The sequence below is a fragment of the Periplaneta americana genome, chromosome 4 (genome assembly GCF_040183065.1).
Source record: "Periplaneta americana isolate PAMFEO1 chromosome 4, P.americana_PAMFEO1_priV1, whole genome shotgun sequence".
NCBI classification, from domain to species: domain Eukaryota; kingdom Metazoa; phylum Arthropoda; class Insecta; order Blattodea; family Blattidae; genus Periplaneta; species Periplaneta americana.
This window is the reverse complement of record NC_091120.1, coordinates 33197284-33219797: the sequence shown is the minus strand read 5'-3', so window position 1 is coordinate 33219797 and position 22514 is coordinate 33197284. Positions and strand designations below refer to the sequence as shown.

General features: G+C 35.4%; 2 protein-coding genes across 2 annotated transcripts in view; one reads left to right on the top strand and one right to left on the bottom strand.

The window, feature by feature from the left end:
- The window catches only part of Synd (protein kinase C and casein kinase substrate in neurons protein Synd), a 330834-nt gene that overhangs the window by 32313 nt on the left and 276007 nt on the right, over positions 1-22514 (top strand). The gene's annotated exons all lie outside the window — the stretch shown is intronic.
- On the bottom strand, positions 4010-14983 carry LOC138697679 (V-type proton ATPase 16 kDa proteolipid subunit c-like). The gene is made up of 3 exons (XM_069823133.1): positions 14470-14983; positions 9977-10169; positions 4010-4395 (listed from the first exon to the last, which is right to left on the bottom strand). Exons 1-3 carry the CDS (start codon positions 14564-14566, stop codon positions 4191-4193), a joined length of 495 nt encoding a protein of 164 aa, XP_069679234.1. The 5' UTR covers positions 14567-14983; the 3' UTR covers positions 4010-4190.

Below are 22514 nucleotides of genomic sequence, written 5' to 3'. Positions count from 1 at the left end.
GCTAGTTCTTCGGTGTAGACCCTTTTTAATTCACCCCCCTCCACAACAACAAAGTGGCCGGTGTTTCTCCTGCTGTAAGGAATAAAGATTGGCGGTGGGGTTTCTTCTCCTGCCAACTGCCCGCCCTGACCACTCTGGCCTGGCTCTTGTCCTTCCTCTGGTTGTCGAGGTGGATATTTAGAATAGTCGGTGACCTTGATTTCTTCCTCAGATGGTGTATTCAGGTCCTCTTCGCGCAGTTTCGGGCGCCTGTGCCTGTCCTTGAATAGGATCTCTTTGGGATAGGGCCCCTGAGGACCAATCCGTTTCTCGCTGGTGATGATTTTGTATATACCGAATCCTGTGCCTATCAGGGACCCTACGCCAATTGATGTAGCTCCAAACTCCAGTACTCTTCGATTGTGCGAAAAATATTTCAGCGCTGTTCTGAATGTGTTGAACATTTTTCTAATATTCAGAACGTATGTAACACAGCAACGGCATTGCTATTGTTGTCATGCATCGTCCCCATAGAGACCGCAGTTATTGTTTCATGTAGATCAGCGGTGAACAAACTGGGTATCGTGATTACATCGTGCAATCAAAGTCATTCATACTGGTAAGGGGAGTTTCCTGTACATTGCTCTCTGTCTCGCTCACGTACTGAAGGTATCAGTGTCGGTACCATGTCGCTCTACAAACCCTCTGTCTCTCTACGAGCAGGAAAGAACGTTTCGTACAGAATGAGAAGAGGAATTTATTCGATGTTCTGTCGGAGAAAATGTTAATGTTCAATTAGTAGTCGTATATAGAAGCGACATTACTGTTTTCTTGCAACCCAACATCAATAACCTGTTCATTAATGTTCATGCGTGTGCACGTTGCACTCATCTTGTTCAAGTTTCATAGTAAAGGGTGAGAGAAATTTGGACTTTCATTTCTTTCATTTAACATAATGGTCATTCGCTGCGAAAAAAGTGAATGCCATTTTCATTGTTATGTAATTGTACGTCCTCGTCATCGTCATCATCAATCACTATCATAATTTGAACTCCGTTAATAGTTGTTGTTGTTTTCTAATGCCAGGCGTTTGACAATAAAGTCATTTGACCTCTTGCACTCCAATATTTTTCAAAGATATTATCATGGCCAGCCACTGAAACACAGATTTTGAGGTGTTCCGAATCCATTTCTTGGTTTGAGTTGCACAATGGGCAGTTAGGGGACTGATATATTCCAATTCTATGCAGGTGTTTAGCCAAACAATCATGGCCTGTTGCCAATCTAAATGCAGCTACAGACGATTTGCGTGGTAAATCGGGAATTAACTGTGGATTTTGATGCAGAGAGTTCCATTTTTTCCCTTGAGATTGTGTTATCAAATTTTGTTTGTTAAAATCTAAGTATGTAGATTTAATAAATCTTTTCACAGAGTAATATGTAGATTTAGTAACAGGTCTGTAAGTAGCAGTGCTGCCCTTCTTTGCTAAAGCATCCGCATTCTCGTTTCCCAGGATTCCACAATGGGATGGTATCCATTGGTATACAATTCTTTTATTGAGTGATATTAATTGAGAGAGCATTTTGGTTATTTCTCCTGTTTGAGATGAAGGTGTGTGTTTAGAGACGATTGATAGAATAGCTGCTTTGGAGTCTGACAATATAACTGCATTCTTAAATTTATTGTTGTGGTATAGAAGATTCCTGAGACTTTCACTTATTGCAATGATTTCACCATCAAAACTTGTTGTTCCATATCCAAGAGATCTATAAACTGAGAAGAGACAGCACGTAACACCTGCACCGGCACCTTTTTCTCTGGAGATCAAGGATCCGTCAGTGTATAAATGAAGCCAGTTTTGTGGAGGGTACCTAATAATAATTGTCTCTAAAGACAATTGTTTCAGTATTTCAGTGTTTACTTCTGATTTCAGTATTTCTTCTGTTAAATTTAGATTATATTCTATATTTAATAGAGTTAAAGTGTTTGGCTGCAGAAGGGTATCTGTCGGATACTGGGGGGAGAGCCATTAAACTTTCCCATTGAAGGCTTTAAGGAACCAACCTGGACAAATACCCAATGTCCGATCCCTACCTTCCCGTGGTGCATCTGTTAGTAAGCGTAATTTTACGAGCTGAACTAAAGGGAGGGGCTACTCATCAATTATCACTAGTCAGCTTGATGAGTTAATGACTGAATTTGGTATAATTTTCCTCTATTTAATACCTAATTCGCTCTTTACCCTTTCCTATCCAGTCCTCTGACTGAACTCTTACTTTCTTCGACCCCGACGGCATTAGAGCATTCGAGGCCTAGGGGTTCATTTCCCTTTCCTTCCGCCTCTTTCTACTTTTCTGTTCCTAGTGGTGACCTGCTATGGCACTAAAATCGTCCTCCAGTGGCTTAAGGAGGGAAAGCTGGTGATCACCACGATCTCCCAGCTAGGTCCAATGGACCCGTCGACCAACAGCAGGTGTCGTCCTCCAGGCATTCTGGGGGTTGTGTGTGAATGAAGTAGCCACCAAAACGTTAAAATATGGTGTTCACTTAAATCGGCTACAACTTGCCATTTAACCACTCCAATATGAAATGAGTACCATTAACGTAAAATTATCCGGAGGTAAAATAGTCCCCCAATCGGATCTCCGGGCGGAGACTACTTTAAGAGTATATGTACGTGAACGACCACAAATATTATCAGAAAATGCGGGCTCTAAATTTCTAAAATTTTATAAGAAAATGAACTCATAATTTAAAAAAAAAATAGAAGGTACTACAACAAGACTTATTAGAACTTAAATATCTGATAAAAGTATAAAAAAAGGTTACTAATAATGTTTTTCAAACCAGTTTTATCAGAGTATGAAAAAAAAAATTCTGCAGTTACATCATTTGGTAACCATAACATTGTTATGGTCTCTCTGACATCTTTAATATTTTTTCTGCATGTAATAAACACTTATTTCTGAAAAGTCGACTACTCTCAGACATGTAGAGTTGTTTATTTTAATACAATTAATTCTTTATTTGTTCTATATAAAATATATTAAAATTTACATAATGTTTTGTGACCTAATTTTTCTATTTTCACAGAAATGGGCATTATTGTAGTCTACCTTTTGCATAAATGCATGTTACATCATTGTACAAAATTTCATAATTCTATCTCTAACGGTTGTGGAGTTATGAAATATGTGTGAAAATTTTCAAATTTTGGAAAATTTAATTTGAAGTAAAAAGTAAATTCTTAAAAATATTATTAGTAACCTTTTTATATCTTTATCAGATATTTGAGTTCTAATAAGTCTTGTTGTGGTACCTTGTATTTTTTGTCCAGTTGTGAGTTCATTTCCTTATAAAATTTTAGGGATTTAGAGCCTGTATTTTCTGAGAATATTTGTGGTCGTTCACGTACTTAGAAATGTTTTTAATGAACAGAACTAGACTCTTGCGGAAGTTTCTAAATAGTCTTAAATGACCAATTTGTTATTTTTTCTCCTCTCTCTCTCTCTTCTTTTTTTTCTCTTTTTTATTATCTTGATATATTACTTAATCATTTGTATTTGCATGCCATTTAGTACGACTTTGCTAATCAACATTTTATGTCTTGTAACCCACATGTATTCTCCTGTTAGTATATTAACTGTATAGTATATCTGAAGTGAATTCATCGTCGAATTTATCTCGAGCATTTTAGGTCTTATAAATTGTGTGTGTGCGTGTGTGTGTGTGTTTTTTTTTCCCCTTATGTTATGTAACTGACTTTGATTATGTGTAATTTTCTACTTTATTTTATATATTATGTAACCGATCTTGACTATTTGTAATTTTATATTATGTAATTGATCTTGTCTATTGTAATTTTCTACTATATTTTATGTAATTTCTAAGGTATTTTCTTTTGTGTTGTTTTGTAATCTAATTTTGTATTTCATGTATATTATTGTAACCTGGTTGAGTGGAAGAGAAGGCCTCATGGCCTTAACTCTGCCAGGCAAAATAAACCTACTACTACTACTACTACTACTACTACTGCATATACCCTTAATGGTACAGAATCAACTAAACATCTTACAATGGAATGCTGGTGGAATAACATCAGCCAAGAAGACTGAACTAGCCAATATACACTCCGTTAATAGTATACACACATTTGTTTAATAGACTTTAATTGCAGTGGCTCAAATTACATGCACAAGACCGCGCTGAATCAGTCCGCATAGAAGAATACTGCAACAATAAGTCCATAGAGCCCTAATACTTCTGCGAAGATAAGGATGAGGATCATCCCTATGAAGAGTCTAGGTTGTTGGGCATTCCCGCGCACTCCACTGTCACCAACGATGCCGATAGCAAAGCCGGCAGCCAGTCCACTTAAACCCACAGCCAGTCCGCCCCCGAAGTGAAGGAAACCTCTGCAATTAGAGAAATGAACATCAGTAAAGTTCATTGTTCTTTGAATATGCATGTCAGTAGCGTATAAAATGTTATGTTTTATTTAACGACGCTCGCAACTGCAGAGGTTATATCAGCGTCGCCGGATGTGCCGGAATTTTGTCCCGCAGGATTTCTTTTACATGCCAGTAAATCTACTGACATGAGCCTGTCACATTTAAGCACACTTAAATGCCATCGACCTGGCCCGGGATCGAACCCGCAACCTTGGGCATAGAAGGCCAGCGCTATACCAACTTGCCAACCAGGTCGACTCAGTAGCGTATAATAAGATAGAGATAGAGATAGATAGTTTATTTTGCAAAAACATGTGGAACATGTATGGCATCGTCATATACAGTCTATACTAATAATAAATCTGTAGCCGAAATTTTTCTGGTAATTTTCGATTTTCCAAAAATAATTGGTCCTAACATATATAATTAACCACCCTGAAACCGAAAATAGCTTTTTTGAAATTTTTGTATGTATGTATGTATGTATGTATGTCTGTCTGTCTGTCTGTCTGTCTGTCTGTCTGTCTGTCTGTCTATTTGTTACCTTTTCACGCGATAATGGCTGAACGGGTTTCGATGAAAATTGGAATATAAATTAAGTTCGTTGTAACTTAGATTTTAGGCTATATGGCATTCAAAATACATTATTTAAAAGGGTAGTTATAAGGGGGCCTGAATTAAATAAATCGAAATATCTCGTTTATTATTGATTTTTATGAAAAATGTTACATAACAAAAGTTTCTTTAAAAATAATTTGCGATAAGGTTTATTCCTTGAAACATTTTGATAGGACTGATATTTAATGAGATAAATGAGTTTTAAAATTAAAATAACTGCCATCTAAGGCCGTGTAATGAATTAAAAAACAAATGACTTCGTCTGTAAGGGGCCTTGGACAACAACAATCGAAAGCTATGAAAGATAGCCTACAGAGAATGTTTCTGTGTTTGTATGAAGTAATTTCGGAAGCTAAATTAACCGATTTGTATAATTAATTATTATTTCACCATTGGAAAGTGTAGTTTCTCTAGATGGACATAATGCTATAATGTTATTACAGTAACTTCTGATATAATATAATATAATATAATATAATATGTAATATTATATAATATAATTTAGGTTATTTGAAGGGTTCACAACCATAGTGGGCCACGCGCCATTTACTGAATACGTAGAAAATAAGGGTTAAAATTAAGTTATTACCATAATTCAATGGAAACCTATAACAAGTAAAATAAAATATACACATTAAATCTAAATGATGTCAATCTTCATTAAACTATGGTTACATGTAATAAAAATTAAGAAACAGGTTAAAGGAATTGTCATTGCACAAATGAGTGTCTCTGGACCAAAATGATCGCATTTTAATTATTTGGATAGAATTTAAATTAAGTAACATATTAAACTATTTATCCTTCTATCAAACACGAATGTTCCCTGGATCAAACGTCCTATTTTAATTATGTAATTACTTTATATTTATTTCTAACGGGTGCAGCGGAGCGCACGGGTACGGCTAGTTTAAAATACATGATGTCATACAATGGAAACAAATTAAGATACATCATACTCATCGACATCATACAATAGATTTGCCAATAATATAGTCCTAATTCGTGTCCTAAACACTCGGAATGGAAGATTCCTTATATCAACAGGTAGACTATTATAGTACATTATGCAACGAGCCTATAATAGTAGTAATTAAGAAGCGAGTATGGATGTTTATGAAACAAGCGCAAGCGAGTTTCATAATTTTCATACGAGCTTCTTAATTACCATTATAGGCGAGTTTCATACGACTTTTTATGCTCGACCATATTTCTAACTTGAAATTATTCAGATGTATACATTTTATTTGTATCTGACAAGATCGGAAGTGACCTTGTTCTAGGTCGTGAATTGTGAGATGTGCGCAGACGCGAAAGTATTGATTTTTTCCGAGGAACAATAATGTCATTGACCTTGTGTAATCCCGTTAAACTTGGTATAACCTTGATTATTGAATTCGACATGGAAAAACGAGATGACAAATTGAATTCATTTGAATATTATTTACAATTAACGCTAATTATTATAGTAAGAGAACATAACCTTCTGCGACAGTATTGGATTTCCAGCCTCCGTGACTTTTCGCTAATTCTCTTTCTATAGCATATCCGAGAATAATCGATACTTGCGGTTTTATAACGGTACAAAGCTGACTTGTTATTGGCTGAACACCTGTAAGCTGAGTTGTCATTGGCTGAAAACACCTGTACTTTAATGAGTAGGTGTACTTTAATGATATGCATTAAAGGACTGCTACCAGGTGTATAATTACTACATTTCGGCATGGTCGAGCATAAAATAATTTAAAAGCAAAGAATAGAAAACTGTTGTGAGTAATACTGTATTTACATTTATCAATATATAAATTTGTATTATTTCTCGTAGAATATTTATGAACAGAAGTACATGCTATGTAATTATTAATGTTATTCCGAATGTAAAGGAGACAGATCAGTACATACTTAGACGGCAATGAATTAATCTTAAAGCTTTCATTTGTAATATGAGAAGAGCTTGAGCAGAAGTATGGTGACCGCAAAGAATAATACCATGATTTAAATGACTTTGTATATGGCTATGAAATATTGTAAACAATACCTTGTTAGGTAAATTATTCCTTAACAACCTTAACATATATAGGCCTTTACTTATTTTTTTAGCAACATAGTCAACATGAGTTTTCCATCCCATTCCAGGCTGAAGAAAGATGTCCTGAAACCTAACAGCAGTATTACTAACAGTAGTAAGACGATTAATAATAAGATAGATTGATTGTTATACTCGGACTTTTGATATTATGTAATATATATTTTAATGTGGGTGAGGTAAAAACGAAAAGGGTTTCGTAGCCAACTAATAAAAACAGCTCGTAAAGTTTATACTCACATAGAAGAATAACACTAATTGACAAAAGAAAAACACTATGAATTCTAACGACAGAAATTAATAGTGAGATTCAACAAGGGTGTCCCTTTTCACCAATACTCTTATCTTTAGTTAGTCGAAATCATCAGAAAATGGCTCATTGTTGTAAATAAAAACTGTATAATTAATAAAATAAATTTAAATTGCATTTTATTTACCGACGACGTAATTATTGCAGATTCAAAAGACGACCTTCAAATGGCTACATACAAGGTGTGGCAAATAACAGAGGATTTTTAGCCTTAACATATTCATTCATTCATTCATAGTGTTTGCCCAAAGGCCGATCTTTCATTGCAAACCCAGCATTCTCCAGTCTTTCCTATTTTCTGATTTCCTCTTTGTCTCTTCATATGACCCATAACATAACTTATATGTGTAAATAAAACCTAAATTATACTTGTTATTGCTTTCAAGTCCTACAAGATCCAAAGGGGTCAGCATGCTGGGCTCTTACGCAGAGGGCCCGGGTTCGATTCCCGGTCGGGTTGAATTTCCTGGTTGAGGTTTTTCAGGGGTTTCCCTCAACCGTAAGGCAAATTCCAGGAAATTCGGGCCACAACATCCCTGAATATCACCGGCCCCATTCATCACCGAAATCATATTCATAACAAATCAGTAATATATATACAATCGCCATCTAGTTCACAACAATAGAACCAGTCTCAACAATAGTACACAGGCCTTCGGATTTCACCTAAAAGATTAACTCGCGATATGACCAAAGATGTTAAAGCGGGTATAAATAACAGCGAGTGAAAAAAAAAAATCCAAAATAGCTGTAGATAATAAAATCATTGAATAAGTTAATTTCACTACCTTCGATGCAATATATCTCACCTAAAATATATTATGGAAAATAGGCTTATGAAATATCAATGAATGTGTGAAACAGTGACGAGGAATTTAAATAAAGGGACAAGAAAACAAAATCAGATGAAGTTTTAAAATGAAGATCATCTCTGTATTTATGTATGTTTCAAAGACGTGATCTTAACACAAAGGAAAGGGGAATTTAAATACAGAAATAAAAGATCGCAGAAGAAACTGAAAATAACACATTAATCCTATGATAGAAAATGGAATTCTATACATGAGCCGTTCAGAGCAGAAGTGGTGTAAGTCAAAAATGGATAATGAGGGTAAAAGTAAACATTCTGTAAAATACAGCGCAAGGTATCAATAATATTCAATTTCTTTAAACTATTAGTAGTCAGTGGATAGCAATAAGGCCATATTAATTGCTACTTTGCGCTGTACTTTACAGGATTTTTACTTTAAACCTCATTACCCAATTTTGACTTACACCACTTTTGCTCTGAGCGGCTCACAAACTGTTAAACTATGATGGTGGGATCAGTGCTAGAGAGTAGGGACGGAACGGACCAAGTGACCTATATAACGATGATGGTGAACGGAATTACATTTTTTTTTATCGGAAGATAAGTTATAATTCTTCCGACTTCAAAATTTTGCTGATACAGAATCTCATTTACCACTTATGTAAGAAGCAAAATTAAAATAACGTCATATGCAGACCCATTGATTTTCACTAGAAATATTTCATGCCCACCGTCCCTGGTTCCTGAGAATATAGATTATGAACATTTTTCAAATAAAAAATTCGAGACGAAACCGGGATTCGATCCCGGTCATCTTGCTTGAAAGGCCAAAAGTGTGACCACTCTTAAGTTTCATGCCTAGTATAAGGTGTATGTGGTACTGTTCCCTTCTATCATAGACTTCTGGAATGCAGGCAGATTCCCCATCCCATTGTAACCTACCCGAATTCATGCGGTATTAATGGTACCTGCATGCGTCAGTTTCGACAGGAAGTTTTCACTAAGTGCACGCATTTTAACGCAGCATGGCCACTAAAAGAAGTGAGTGACGCTTTAGAAGCCATTAGAATTACGAATATTTCTATGAAGCTAGAGGAGGGAGTATGAAGCTAGGAGAGGGAGCAGTGAAATTGCAACTGAAATAATGAACATAGAATTTAATTTAGAAAGTGTATATTGGGCAAGTGGGAGACAACAGAGTAAAATGACTGATTACTTCACTCCTCAGTAAATAAGTTTGGTGAGTAATGAACAAACAGTTTTAATACAGAATACTGTATTTATAATTGTACATGTATTTTATTGTGTTCATGGTATGCTTAAAAGTGAATACATAAATCTAAAATAAGCCTAATTAGCCCTATGTTTATTATTTTTCATTTTCCACCTCACTAGACTGATAATATGAATCTCGGTTACTACGACACTCGTTTATAACAACATAATTTTCAAGGTCCCTTGGATGTCGTTATAACCAAGTTCTACTGTATTTCAGATTTCATATTCGACTCTGTCCAAGCTGAATTTCCCATTGAAAAAAAAAACACAAGATGTTTTTATTTCTTTACCTATTTGGTATCTGTTGAACTACATTGAGTTCTTCATTGGCTTACTGCACCTATTTTGAAAGTGGGGCAACACGCAGGGTCACCGAGGACAGGAACCACACTTATCGTAGTGGCACATTGTTAGTTATCTCTGGTTGAATGTCGTGACTTACTTGTACACTGTGTACCCGCTGATGTTCTTCTTGATGTCATTGGCGATGAGAACTGCGACTACGAGCCCGTAGATAGCCAGGATGCCCGCCATGATGATGGGGACGAGGGATTTCATGATGAGGTCGGGTCGCATTACAGAGATGGCTGCGACAGCTGTGCCGGCTTTCGCGGTTCCAAACGCTGCTCCCAGAGCTAGAAAACATCGTACATTTGACAGATTCGTTCGTTTCTATATCTAGTGTTTTTCGTAGCCTATCCCTAGCTGGTTTAGCAATATATCCGTATTTTAATATAATACAGAGTGTAAGAGAACGTACTAATTTCTTCTCAGATACAATTTTTGTAATTACGTTGAACAAAAAAGTAGACCCACAATCCTTTGCGGCTTTCAAAATTTAAAAAAATACATTTTGTGTTATAATTTTGATTGTGAATTTCATGACATTGTTTCTATTAGTCCTCCTTGAGGGGACGGACACGGGTACGGGCTTGGGACTTCCCTCGCACGTAGGCCGCTTGAGTGGGCCCATTGTACTACCCTAAATAGAATGATGTGCATGCCCCCGCTGCAAATTCCACTGCGTGCCGTCACCGAACTAGTAGTAGTAGTAGTAGTAGTAGTAATAATAGTAGTGGTAGTGGTGGTGGTGGTGGTGGTGGTGGTGGTGGTGGTTTCCCTGGCAGAGTTAAGGCCATCAGGACTTCTCTTCCACTCAACCAGGATCAAATCACATACACAAAAATACATACCGGTATACAAATATTAACTTAAAAATAATAATAAACATAATTAAGCAAAAAAGAGAGATTGAATACATATGCACAATCAGTATTAACTTTAAAATAACAATTATATATATATATATATATATACAGTATAATAAAAAAGAGACTGAATACATAATCACAAAAAGGAAAATACGTTCTAGTATACAAGTATTAACTTAAAAAAAAAAGAATTAATACATATGAATATAATCTCACAACTACAAGAATAGTAGAATTATTAGTATGATCAGCACAGCACATGTTACATTGAGACAATGACAATTACCTAGATATTAGTGTTAATGGAAAAATAAAGTAATGACTGTGTAAAATAATAATAATAATAATAATAATAATAATAATAATAATAATAATACTTACTGGCTTTTAAGGAACCCGGAGGTTCATTGCCGCCCTCACATAAGCTCGCCATTGGTCCCTATCCTGAGCAAGATTAATCCAGTCTCTACCATCATATCCTACCTCCCTCAAATCCATTTTAATATTATCTTCCCATCTACGTCTCGGCCTCCCCAAAGGTCTTTTGCCCTCCGGCCTTCCAACTAACAATAAAAAAAAAAGAATAATAATAATGATAAATAAAAATTATACCTAAAAAACTAGTTCTGTGCATTTAAAATATTTCTAAACAACCTAATTTTAAACAACTGAGGACTAAGACTACGTCTGATTTCCAGCGCCAGCGAATTCCATGAGCATTCGATGCAGAATCCCTTTATCTTTCCGCATAGACATCACCGCGATTACTTAACCTCAGGTCCCACGAGCTACCATGGGCCCCAGCGGAATACATAGCACTACCACCAGCAACTAATGACCACATACCACAGGGTCCAAGTTCGGTGACATCCCGCAAGCTACTCTACATCGGAGTAAGCCCGAAATATGGGAAAGAAACGATGATAACAAAAGAGGAGAAGTGTAATTATCATGATGAAATGAGTTCGAGGTTTAACGCCGAAAGTTACTCTGCAATTCAGTTGGTTCCATAATTGACCTTTCTAGAACATGTAAATAAACATCAATTGAGCGAGTCAAGCAACTGAAGCTATTAGATCTATGAATGGAGTCGCCTGCCGCATAGATTTTTAAAAACAAGTACAAAAAATATTGGTCAATGTAGAGTATCCAACGCCCACTGAACGAATATTTCACACTTTTATCACTGCCATTGCGCTATAAACCAATTTTCGGCAATCTAATGTAAATGACTGCCTACATATATTTGAAAAGTTTCAGAGAAAATTCACAACTTCAATCTTCTAACACGATTTTTTTTTGTTTTTAAATAATTAAGTAATTTGCTGGGAGACATCGTTAGATATAGACCACGCTTACACTAAACTTGAGTAATTTGAGCTTATTAATCAGATATGATTCTACTTACTGTTTTTATACGCTCACCTGTTATGTAATTATTATTTTATACATATTTCATTGTTATTGCCCATCCAATGATCGTCAGGAACGATGAATATTACTTAATACCTCCTATCTTTCTTCAAATAGTGTTTATATGCCATGTTAATTTTCATTTGTTTTCATAAGTTAACAATGATGCACATTGGGAGCAACATATAAGAAATTATTTTCCTACACAATCCACACTATATTCACGTTGTTTTGAAATGATTAATCGAAGATGGTTTGTTTATTGTTTATTACACGCACATTTGTATGTAATTTCTATTCCATACGTTTTTTTTCTATCCCACGATCATTAAGAATGGTGAATATTATTCATGCTTGTTTCCTGTATTTCTTAAAATAATGTTATGTGAAATGTTAGTTTTTATTTGTCGTTATTTACGTAAAAATGATTCGCCAAAAAATAAATAATAATAATAATTTCGTACTCACTCCACATCCTATATATTCACTTTGTTTTTCAGTGATTTATTAAAGAATGTACTGGTATTTAAAAGACTAATAATTTAGAAACATGTTAGGCCTACATAAATCATCCTTGTGCCAAAAGAGAATGCTCCCTGGACCAAATTGTCGTATTTTGCAGTGGTCGTCAGTACTCGCTGAAATGAGTAATAATATAATATAATATAATTATGTTGTACGTAGCATTTAGAAACATGTTACATAAATCATCTTTGTGCCAAAAAGAGAATGCTCCCTGGACCAAATTATCGTATTTTGCAGTGGTCGCCAGTACTCGCTGAAATGGGTAATAATATAATTATGTTGTACGTAGGAAGCGTGATATATTTATTAATTTGTGCTTTGTGAAGTTATTCCATTTCTCTATTTAATTCAAAGAAAATCAGTTATTATAATATTATTATCTTGTACATAGCAAGATCGATTATTCAATTGATAGGATATTTTATGAGGTTGTCATGACTGAGATATCTAGTTATACTAAATATTTTTAGTGTAAAACTGGCCTATGTCTCTATAGTGGGCGGGACATAAGTAACATTCACCAAAATATTACTCTACAAATAATAGTAGAATATATATATATATATATATATATCTGCTTACATATTATGGCACAGAAAGTTGGATGTTAAGAAGCGGGTCCGAGTACAAATCCTGTTTGGGACAAGTTACCTAGTTTTGTTAAAACTGAGAAATTGCTTAAAAATGAAAGTGGTTGAAATGGGTAGTCTTCGTAGAATCATGCGAGTAGGTTTGTCAAGAATGCAGCATATTAGAAATAAGGAATTCAGGGAAGGGATGGATTTAAGAGAAAGGGTCATAGATCTGTTGGAAAAGAGAAGTCTACAATGGTGTGGACACGTACAGAGAATGGTAGATGGAAGATTGCCAAAGCAAGTTATAAATTGGTCACCAGCAGGCAGAAGAGGAAGAGCCAGTATAATATGGTATGGAGGAATTGCTAAAGTCTAGAGAGAATAGATTTAGAAGAGGGAAAATGACAATACCAAATTTGAGGAAAACAGGAATGAATAGCAACCGCCGAAAAGAGGAACGCTTGTAAAAGAAGATATACTGATGACCAAGAACATCATGGCCAAAGCATCGCAAATATTGATTTGGACAGTCCCCTGTGCAACTGTGAATAAACTTATGATCGCTAAAGCCAATTGAAGAGTCCGCTGCAAGAATGATGGATGTCATTTAGAATACATTTTGCAGGAGAAGCAATTGAAGGTTTGAAATGCTTAGCGCTCAAAGCTTATCTGAGATTTTCCGATCATTACTGGACAGTGGCTATCAGTGTTAATGCTATATAACTCTGTATGTACATTCTGTATGTCTTAAGCTATGCATTGACAGTCTTGGTTCATTTTCGACAAGAAAGTGTCATCCATCATTCTTGCAGTGGACTCTTCAATTTAAATGACAGCGATAGTTAAACAGTCACAGCATTAGAATAATAATAATAATAATAATAATAATAATAATAATAATAATAATAATAATAATGTGTTTGCTCCTGATATAGGACTACAGGTAAAATTTGTTGGCCATTTCTCGACTACATTGAATTTCAGCTCTGAATCACTGCATTTGAAAACGTCGTTAATTTAAATACGTAAATACTACTACTGCTACTATTACTACAATTTCTGGGGCTTTTCTGTTTTCGTCTCTTGCACTAAAAAGTGCAACTTACTTTATTGATAAAATATGAATGCGAATTGAGTACAAAATCTTAAGTTGTAAATTAAAATCGTAGATTTATAAATATAAAATTATAACTTACAATTTGAATACTTACAACTAAAAACTATGGCAGAAACTGCGCCCATAACTCCAAAAAATAATGCATAAACTGGGTTAGAATTCACCGGAGCGTTGTCTTTTATCTGAAACATGATACCATCTGTCGTGCAGGCGAGGTAAATAAAACGGCAAATAAGCCTGTCTTTCACTCACAACATCCGAATATGCACAGTCAGTTAATTGTGTGGTACTGCAGTTTAGATAAAACAAATTGGTGAATTACTGTAACTTGTTCTAAACTTTATTGACATATTATACATGACTTTATATGTAGAGATAACGTAACTACATTCCATCGTAAATGATCGAGCATATGCAATTATCTACATTATTGAGTTGCTGTCATGCGTACCAACTTATGAAATGCAGTTGTAACATTTTCGAAGTGTTACCACAGTTTAGTATATACAGTCACGAAGCTTGAGTTGTGAGGGTGCTAGGAACAATAGACTGTGCCGGTACTATTTCGCATTGTCTGTAATGAGGCGATATTAGCGATCCTAGTGGTTAGCAACAAACTATGGATGGATATTTACTAGGTATTGAGCTTCGTGACTTTATATACTAGACTGTGGTGTTACTCTTATATTGTTGACTGTTTTATTTTGTCGAGAGGTTTTGTTTGCATTTTATATAATTCTTGCTCAAACTTGAAAACATTAAATATTAACGAAGTGGTCTAGATATAATTTTTTATTCTTAAACATTGTTTTGCCTTGAAGATTCATGTTACATTTCTGAGTTCATTCATTTAGTGTTCTGTCCAAGGGCAGGTCTTTCACTGCAAACCCAGTTTTCTCCAATCTTTCCTATTTTCTGCCTTCCTCTTTGTTTTCTCGTATGATCCATATATCTTAATGTCGTCTATGATCCCATATCTTCTACCCCGAACTCTTCTCCCGTTCACCATTTCTTTTCAGCCAGTGACCAACCAATTCCTTTTTCTCTTGCTGATCAGTTTCAGCATCATTCTTTCTTCACCCACTTAAAATTAATATATTACATATTAAATTCTGTGGTTTCGGAACACATTTTTATTAATGAAGTATAACGTAGTCCTATTGGTGTTAATTCTTAACGAGATGTTTCTCTTAAAGTAAGTTTTTCATTCAGTCCGACACGACATTCATTTTCTGTGAATGTAGTTTTTAGAAATGTAGGCATAATTATATAGTTTGTAATTTCAGCTTTTTGAAGAAAGTGATTAAGTAATTTCTAAAATTAGATCTGAAATATTTTTTTCTGAATTTTCTATCTCTCTATAGTGATTTTAAGACTTGAAGGAATTTTGCGCCAAATAAGCAAATGAAAGGCTCGTGTGAGTTCTATTCTGTATACTTCCTCTCTTAGGAGTTAAGTACATCAGCCACACCTAAAAAGTGGAAATACTGAAAGCGTGTTAGCTTAATTAATTAATCTTTATTTCGTGTTAAAGTTACATTCCAACATTGGCATACAGTACGACACCCATTATGAGCCCATAGAGGCCCAGGACCTCCGCGAAGATGAGGATGAGGAGCATCGCCACGTACAGCGAGTTCTCCAAATGATTGCCGCGGATGCCTGTGTCGCCCACGATACCGATCGCGATGCCGGAGAAGAGGCCGCAGAAACCCACACTGGACCCCGCGGCCAGGTGCACGAAACCACTGCGAAGTGCACACAATGGAGATATGGGTTATTCCAATGGGAATTTGCAAACAGTAGCAAGGTTCTTATCGCTAAAAGTAAACCCGTAGTAAATGTCTTCAATTGCGTGATTTTTGTACTCGCCAAACTTAGACGACCTCAGCTCAGAGGAAAGAAGTCAAGGAAGTCACATCAACATGCTCTCGATGTTCATGTTATGCAGTTGGCCGCGTCCTATAACTGAATTGCTTTATAACAGCGTTGCCAAACTAGACGGCCTCAGCCCGAGTAGAGAGGTCAGCTTGTCTTGCCGCAAGAGATAACTACTAACTTCTCTGTTAAAGAAAAAAAAATCGTACTTGCCTCAGCCTAACGGCTGGGCTAATTCAGAGTCATAGTGTGACAACGCTGCATAATTAACAGGCATGCACCGTATGATGTATTATGTTTTGGGTAAGGCACGAGTTAGCAGAGTGGTGTGAGTGTGGTCGTCTAAGCTTGGCGAGAACAGTAGCTTCTATACTAACGGCTAGGGACCAGATTTTTATGTAATTACATGTTATATTCCTTTCAACCTAACCGCATATAAATAACAAATCTTTGCGAATCTTTTAATTACCATTAATATATTAAAATTTGATACTAATATTTTTAAATATTTACCCCACATTACATATTATGGCTTGGTATTACATAAATCTACATATTTAGGGGGTTTATTCATTTTTACTTCTCTAAAAGTGGGGGGGGGGCGGAAACTTCTGTTGGGGAAGTTTACAATTTCAAATACATAATTGTTTGGCCAAACACCTGCATAGAATTGGAATATATCAGTCCCCTAACTGCCCATTGTCCAACTCAAACCAAGAAATGGATTCGGAACACCTCAAAATCTGTGCTTCAGTGGCTGGTCATGATAATATCTTTGAAAAATATTGGAGTGCAAGAGGTCAAATGACTTTATTGTCAAACGCCTGGCATTAGAAAACAACAACAATTTGAAATACACAGATTTAAAAAAGCCTTTTTACCTACCCAAGAAAAGATATAATTCGGGACGAAACATAACGTCCTTAGTTCCAGGGAGTAATAGAGGCACTCATCCCATACCGTCCACTGTAAATATGAATGAACAAAAGGCAACCTTTCTCATACAACTACCTTGTATTGTAAAAATCACTCAGAAAGTAGCATTGTCTTCAAGCGGTGGAGTGGGACGAGGACGACATGATTTGTCTCAAACTATAATTGTTCTGCACAAGTCTTAACAAGCCGTTTCCATGCAATTTGCAACCTTACTCACCCTCTTCCTAATCCTTCCATGGAAAACCTGTGTCAAGTCTGACATGAGCCGCAATAAAGTAGCCGACGTTTGAAAAGAAGCTGGAGTAAAGGAATAAGCTGGAAAGATGTTAAAAGATTAAAATAAATAGCTTTTCAGGTTATTGCTTGACCTCTTTACTTTAAATTTAGTAGACCTATATGCCTATGGAATTTTCCGAGCAATTAGAAATTATGGTTCCCGGCTGGAATAATCCTACTCTTCTGAATGAGACAGGAATGTCACTTTTCAAACAACAGTTTGTAAATACTTATAGTTTGAGGTTTCAGTAGGTACTTTGTTTCTTACAAGGAGCAGCTAAAATGCATGTGTCCCACATCTCTTCTTATTTTCTCCTAATCCAACCTCAACACCAAATTACCTTTCGTCTCGTTTCTCTTATCTATACTCTAACCACGACGTAAATACCAGGTCACTTATCTGTGGCACGCTAAATATACCTCTTCATAGAACATCTTGTTATTCCTCATCTTTTACAATATCCACCTCGCGTCAATGGAATTCCTTGTCACAAAGTATTAGGGGCTGCAAGACAACAAACACCTTTAAGAACAGCTTAAAAGATAACCTTATTAGCATTTCACTCCAATCATACTGATTTAAACTATCACTGACTACACTGTTACTTTTTTCTTTAGACATCATCCTGATTGTACTGTATTTTCAAAATTGTCTCATAATAATCTCTTTCTATTATCTAATATCATTTGAAATATATTAACATTCTATGTATTTTAGTTTAATTCTGCTACACAGTTTATTTCAGTGTTTAATTAATAGTTCATAGTATTTTGTTGTTTAATTCGTAAATAACTCTTGTATACATGTAACTCTCATCTAAATCAAATTGTTGAATTCTTTGTAAGTTCATGCATATGTATAGTCTATATACTTTTTGCTGGTTGAGTGGAAGACAAGGCCTTACGGCCTTAACTCTGCCAGCTAAAATAAATAATAATAATAATAATAATAATAATAATAATAATAATAATATAATAATTATTATTATTATTATTATTATTATTATTATTATTATTATTATTATTATAAAGCGAAACAGTGCTTGCAGTACTGTTGTTTCATCATTTCACTCTAGTTTTAGTACTTACAATATAAAGTGCAAGTGAGTTTATCTACTGCTTTTAACTAATTAAAATGGCCCCTGTATCTTCAACCCTAACGACAAAAATAAAATCATGGATTGCGATGTACGAAGCTTTCACTACAGATGGAAAAATAGTAATGTGTCAAGTGCGGTAAAAAAGTCGGGTGCTCTATGAAATCACAACTGGAGAGTCTTAACTTTTCTATACCTACCAGATATTGATATTAAATATGTTCATGATTTTACATATTTTGATACAAATTCAGCTTATTTTTCTTACATAAATATGTATATATTTCATACATTGATATTATATAAAAATCCGGTCCCTACTAATGGCTAACCAAATCGATGTCTGAACAGTTAAGTTTTTTTATTACGCAGGTGCGGTATGCGCCTCTTTCCTTATTTTCCATTACTTTCTCAATGTAACAGTCCACAGTTCGGCACAGTTTTATATGGCGGAACGCATTATGTATGTACGTACGCATGTATGTATGAATGTATAAATGAAATGATAATTTTGGTCACTAAACTGAAGTAGGCTAAGTTCATATCGTATAAGTTGCTACGGAACTTAGGCTCTTAGATCTGTTCTTTCTTTTTTACAGTGACTTATGAAATTTTAAAATGTTGATGAATATCCCTCAGCCACTTTTTCGATCGTGCAACATTTACGCGAAATTTATAACGATCTACAACAGTGATCGGCAAAGATTACGTTATATAAAATGCAGCCCGCAATACACGGATACCCAAACTGCTTTAACATTGAATGAACAGGAGGAGGGACTCATGCCTCACCCCTCTGTCCTGTTTGTGTATTAAGGGGTTGATTCGTGAATCACGAAATGCCAATCACTGATTTACCAACATGCATGTTCAGCGCTGGCACATATAGCCTTTAAACGAGGTACAACAATGACGTAGAATATCTTTTAAGCGTGTGCCTGTATGCGATTCTGAAATTGTACGTCACTGTTGCACCTGGTTTAAAGGGTAGAAATGCCCGCACTGGAAATGCCTGACCTACAAGAAGCCTACAATGTCTTGGTTAAGATCCAGATTTCTGGGTAGTATGTTGTTATGGAAATTTCCATAGTTTTGTGAAATTTGATGCATGTGTTACGTTAAAGGAAATTAATATTGTGGAATACGAAAAAGACTGCAGAAAGATTTGTAATGCTGTAGTCCAAATGATATACACATAAGCTTAGCATTGTTTTGAAAGAACTCAACTTCCTTGGCTTAATAGAGCGTTTATAAATGAAAATGCATTCTTACTGGTAATCTGTGTAATTATTTCCACGTTTCTTCATGTCGTTAATAATTATTACGGCAATGACAACTCCATAGATTGCAATTATTCCAGCCATAATGACGGGAAGCATCGACTTCATGATGAGATCAGGTTTTGTCGGGGAAATGGCTGAAATTGCTACTGCAGATTTAGCAGTTCCATAAGCTGCACCAAATCCTAGAAGAGTCATAAATATATATTATTTATATGATACAGTTTATAATAATTATTTACATACTTACTTACTTACTTACTTATTGGCTTTTAACCCTTTCTTACCTATAGATACCATATGGCAATAATTAACTTTATAGCATTTATATACTTGTGTGTTACATATGAAGGTAAATTTTGCTGGATAACTTCTATTTCAATACATTTTCATCAATATAGTTTTGTTTCAAATGTTGCCACTCCTGTAACTTGGTCACTGAATTGGTCCTAATACAGCTATTTGTTTCAACATGGATTGCTTGTAAATTTAGTTTGGGTTAGAAAGGGTTAAGGAACCCGGAGGTTCATTGCCGCCCTCACATAACCCCGCCATTGATCCCTATCCTGAGCAAGATTAATCCAGTCTCTACCATCATATCCCACCTCCCTCAAATCCATTTTAATATTATCTTCCCATCTACGTCTCGGCCTCCCCAAAGGTCTTTTTCCCTCCGGCCTCCCAACTAACACACTATATGCATTTCTGGATTCGCCCATACGTGCTACATGCCCTGCCCATCTCAAACGTCTGATTTAATGTTCCTAATTATGTCAGGTGAAGAATACAATGCGTGCAGCTCTCTCTTGTGTAACTTTCTCCATTCTCCTGTACATTCATCTCTCTTAGCCCCAAATACTTTCCTAAGAACCTTATTCTCAAACACCCTTAATCTCTGTTCCTCTCTCAAAGTGAGAGTCCAAGCTTCACAACCATACAGAACAAGTGGTAATATAACTGTTTTATAAATTCTAACTTTCAGATTTTTTGACAGCAGACTAGATGACAAAAGCTTCTCAACCGAATAATAACAGGCATTTCCCATATTTATTCTGCGTTTTATTTCCTTCCGAGTGTCATTTATATTTGTTACTGTTGTTCCAAGATATTTGAATTTTTCCACTTCTTCGAAGGATAAATCTCCAATTTTTATATTTCCATTTCGTGCAATATTCTGGTCACGAGACATAATCATATACTTAGTCTTTTCGGGATTTACTTCCAACCCTATTGCTTTACTTGCTTCAAGTAGAATTTCCGTGTTTTCCCTAATCGTTTGTGGATTTTCTGCTAACATATTCACGTCATCCGCATAGACAAGAAGCTGATGTAACCCGTTCAATTCCAAACCCTCTGTGTTATGCTGAACTTTCCTAATGGCATATTCTAGAGCAAAGTTAAAAAGTAGAGGTGACAATGCATCTCCCCGCTTTAGCCCACAGTGAATTGGAAAAGCATCAGATAGAAACTGGCCTATGCGGACTCTTCTGTAAGTTTCACTAAAACACATTTTAATTAATCGAACTAGTTTCTTGACATAAAGACTAATAATATAAACTTTATTCACATTATAATAAGAAAATTTAACATGATTTCAGGTTAAAAGTCTTAAAGTTGATTAGTAATTTGTACCGTAGAACAGAGTAAACTTGACCACTTCTCACATATATTACAATTTACACGATCATAATCATTATAGAAATGAGATGAATACAGTGCTTAGATGCACGAATATGCAAGTGCAGATTTTAACAGCTTATTCCTTAGAGAAAGTACAATAAATTCTAATACTATTTTAGTCCCAATTGAATACTTTCTCAGAAAAAAAAACTTTCCCCTAAATTTTAACACCATTTTACTCGATAAGTATTATCTTACGATTCTGATTTTTACTTATCATTAGGAAAACTGATAAGGAATAATTGATCCCTTTGCAATTGTTCAGTAAAATGGGCGGTTTTCTTGCAAATTAAATAAAAAAATTAATACATGTCGTTCCTCTGATTGAGGTTCTGGCTGATATGTACAGATATGGAAATAAAATTTGGAGCTCCCTTATTGTATGTTTCGCTTACAACAAATTGCGCATGTGCAGTAATCAAGTTTATTCACTATCATCGTGTGCAATTCGGAGACTCCTTTGAACGCGCACTTAACAGATTTACGACTTCCTACACTAATCCCCTTGACCATCCCATTCACGTGGATATGAAGAGAGTCTGTGAATTTTTTTAAACGAGGGTTGTGATTGGTTAATAACAGGCGAAGACAAGTAAGGAAGATTTAATGACAACCAATTAGTAGGGGGCAATAGAAGGTATGTTGGCAAAGTCCTTGGTGTGAAACTGCATTCCATGATATAAAATGAATTATACTTGTGGACAGTCGTGTGAAATTGTTGCCTACATACAGGTAGACTCCTATCAAGACTCGCTCCAAATTTAATTCCGTATCTGTACGTCTATTTTCAGGCAGTACGTCTCACTTGACGATATGTGTCAGAGGAAGAACAATTGTTTGTATACATCTGAAGTCTGATTAGTGTATATGTAGGTAATCGGCGATGTATGCAATGGATAGGAAAAATAACTGGCCACCCTACCCCATTATCTTCTGGCCTAGTTGCCTCATAAGTTTTGCCTTCTTGGTGTCACTTGTGGGGTTCAGACCTG

Bases quoted from the DNA above. Each gene is read 5' to 3' on its own strand.
- LOC138697679 (XM_069823133.1), bottom strand. From the start codon at position 14,566: ATGTTTCAGATAAAAGACAACGCTCCGGTGAATTCTAACCCAGTTTAT. The intron at 10,170-14,469 runs GTAAGTATTCAA...GATGTTTTCTAG, and splicing joins TTCTGCCATAGTTTTTAGTT to CTCTGGGAGCAGCGTTTGGA. The intron at 4,396-9,976 runs GTAAGTCACGAC...CTCTAATTGCAG, and splicing joins AGCGGGTACACAGTGTACAA to AGGTTTCCTTCACTTCGGGG.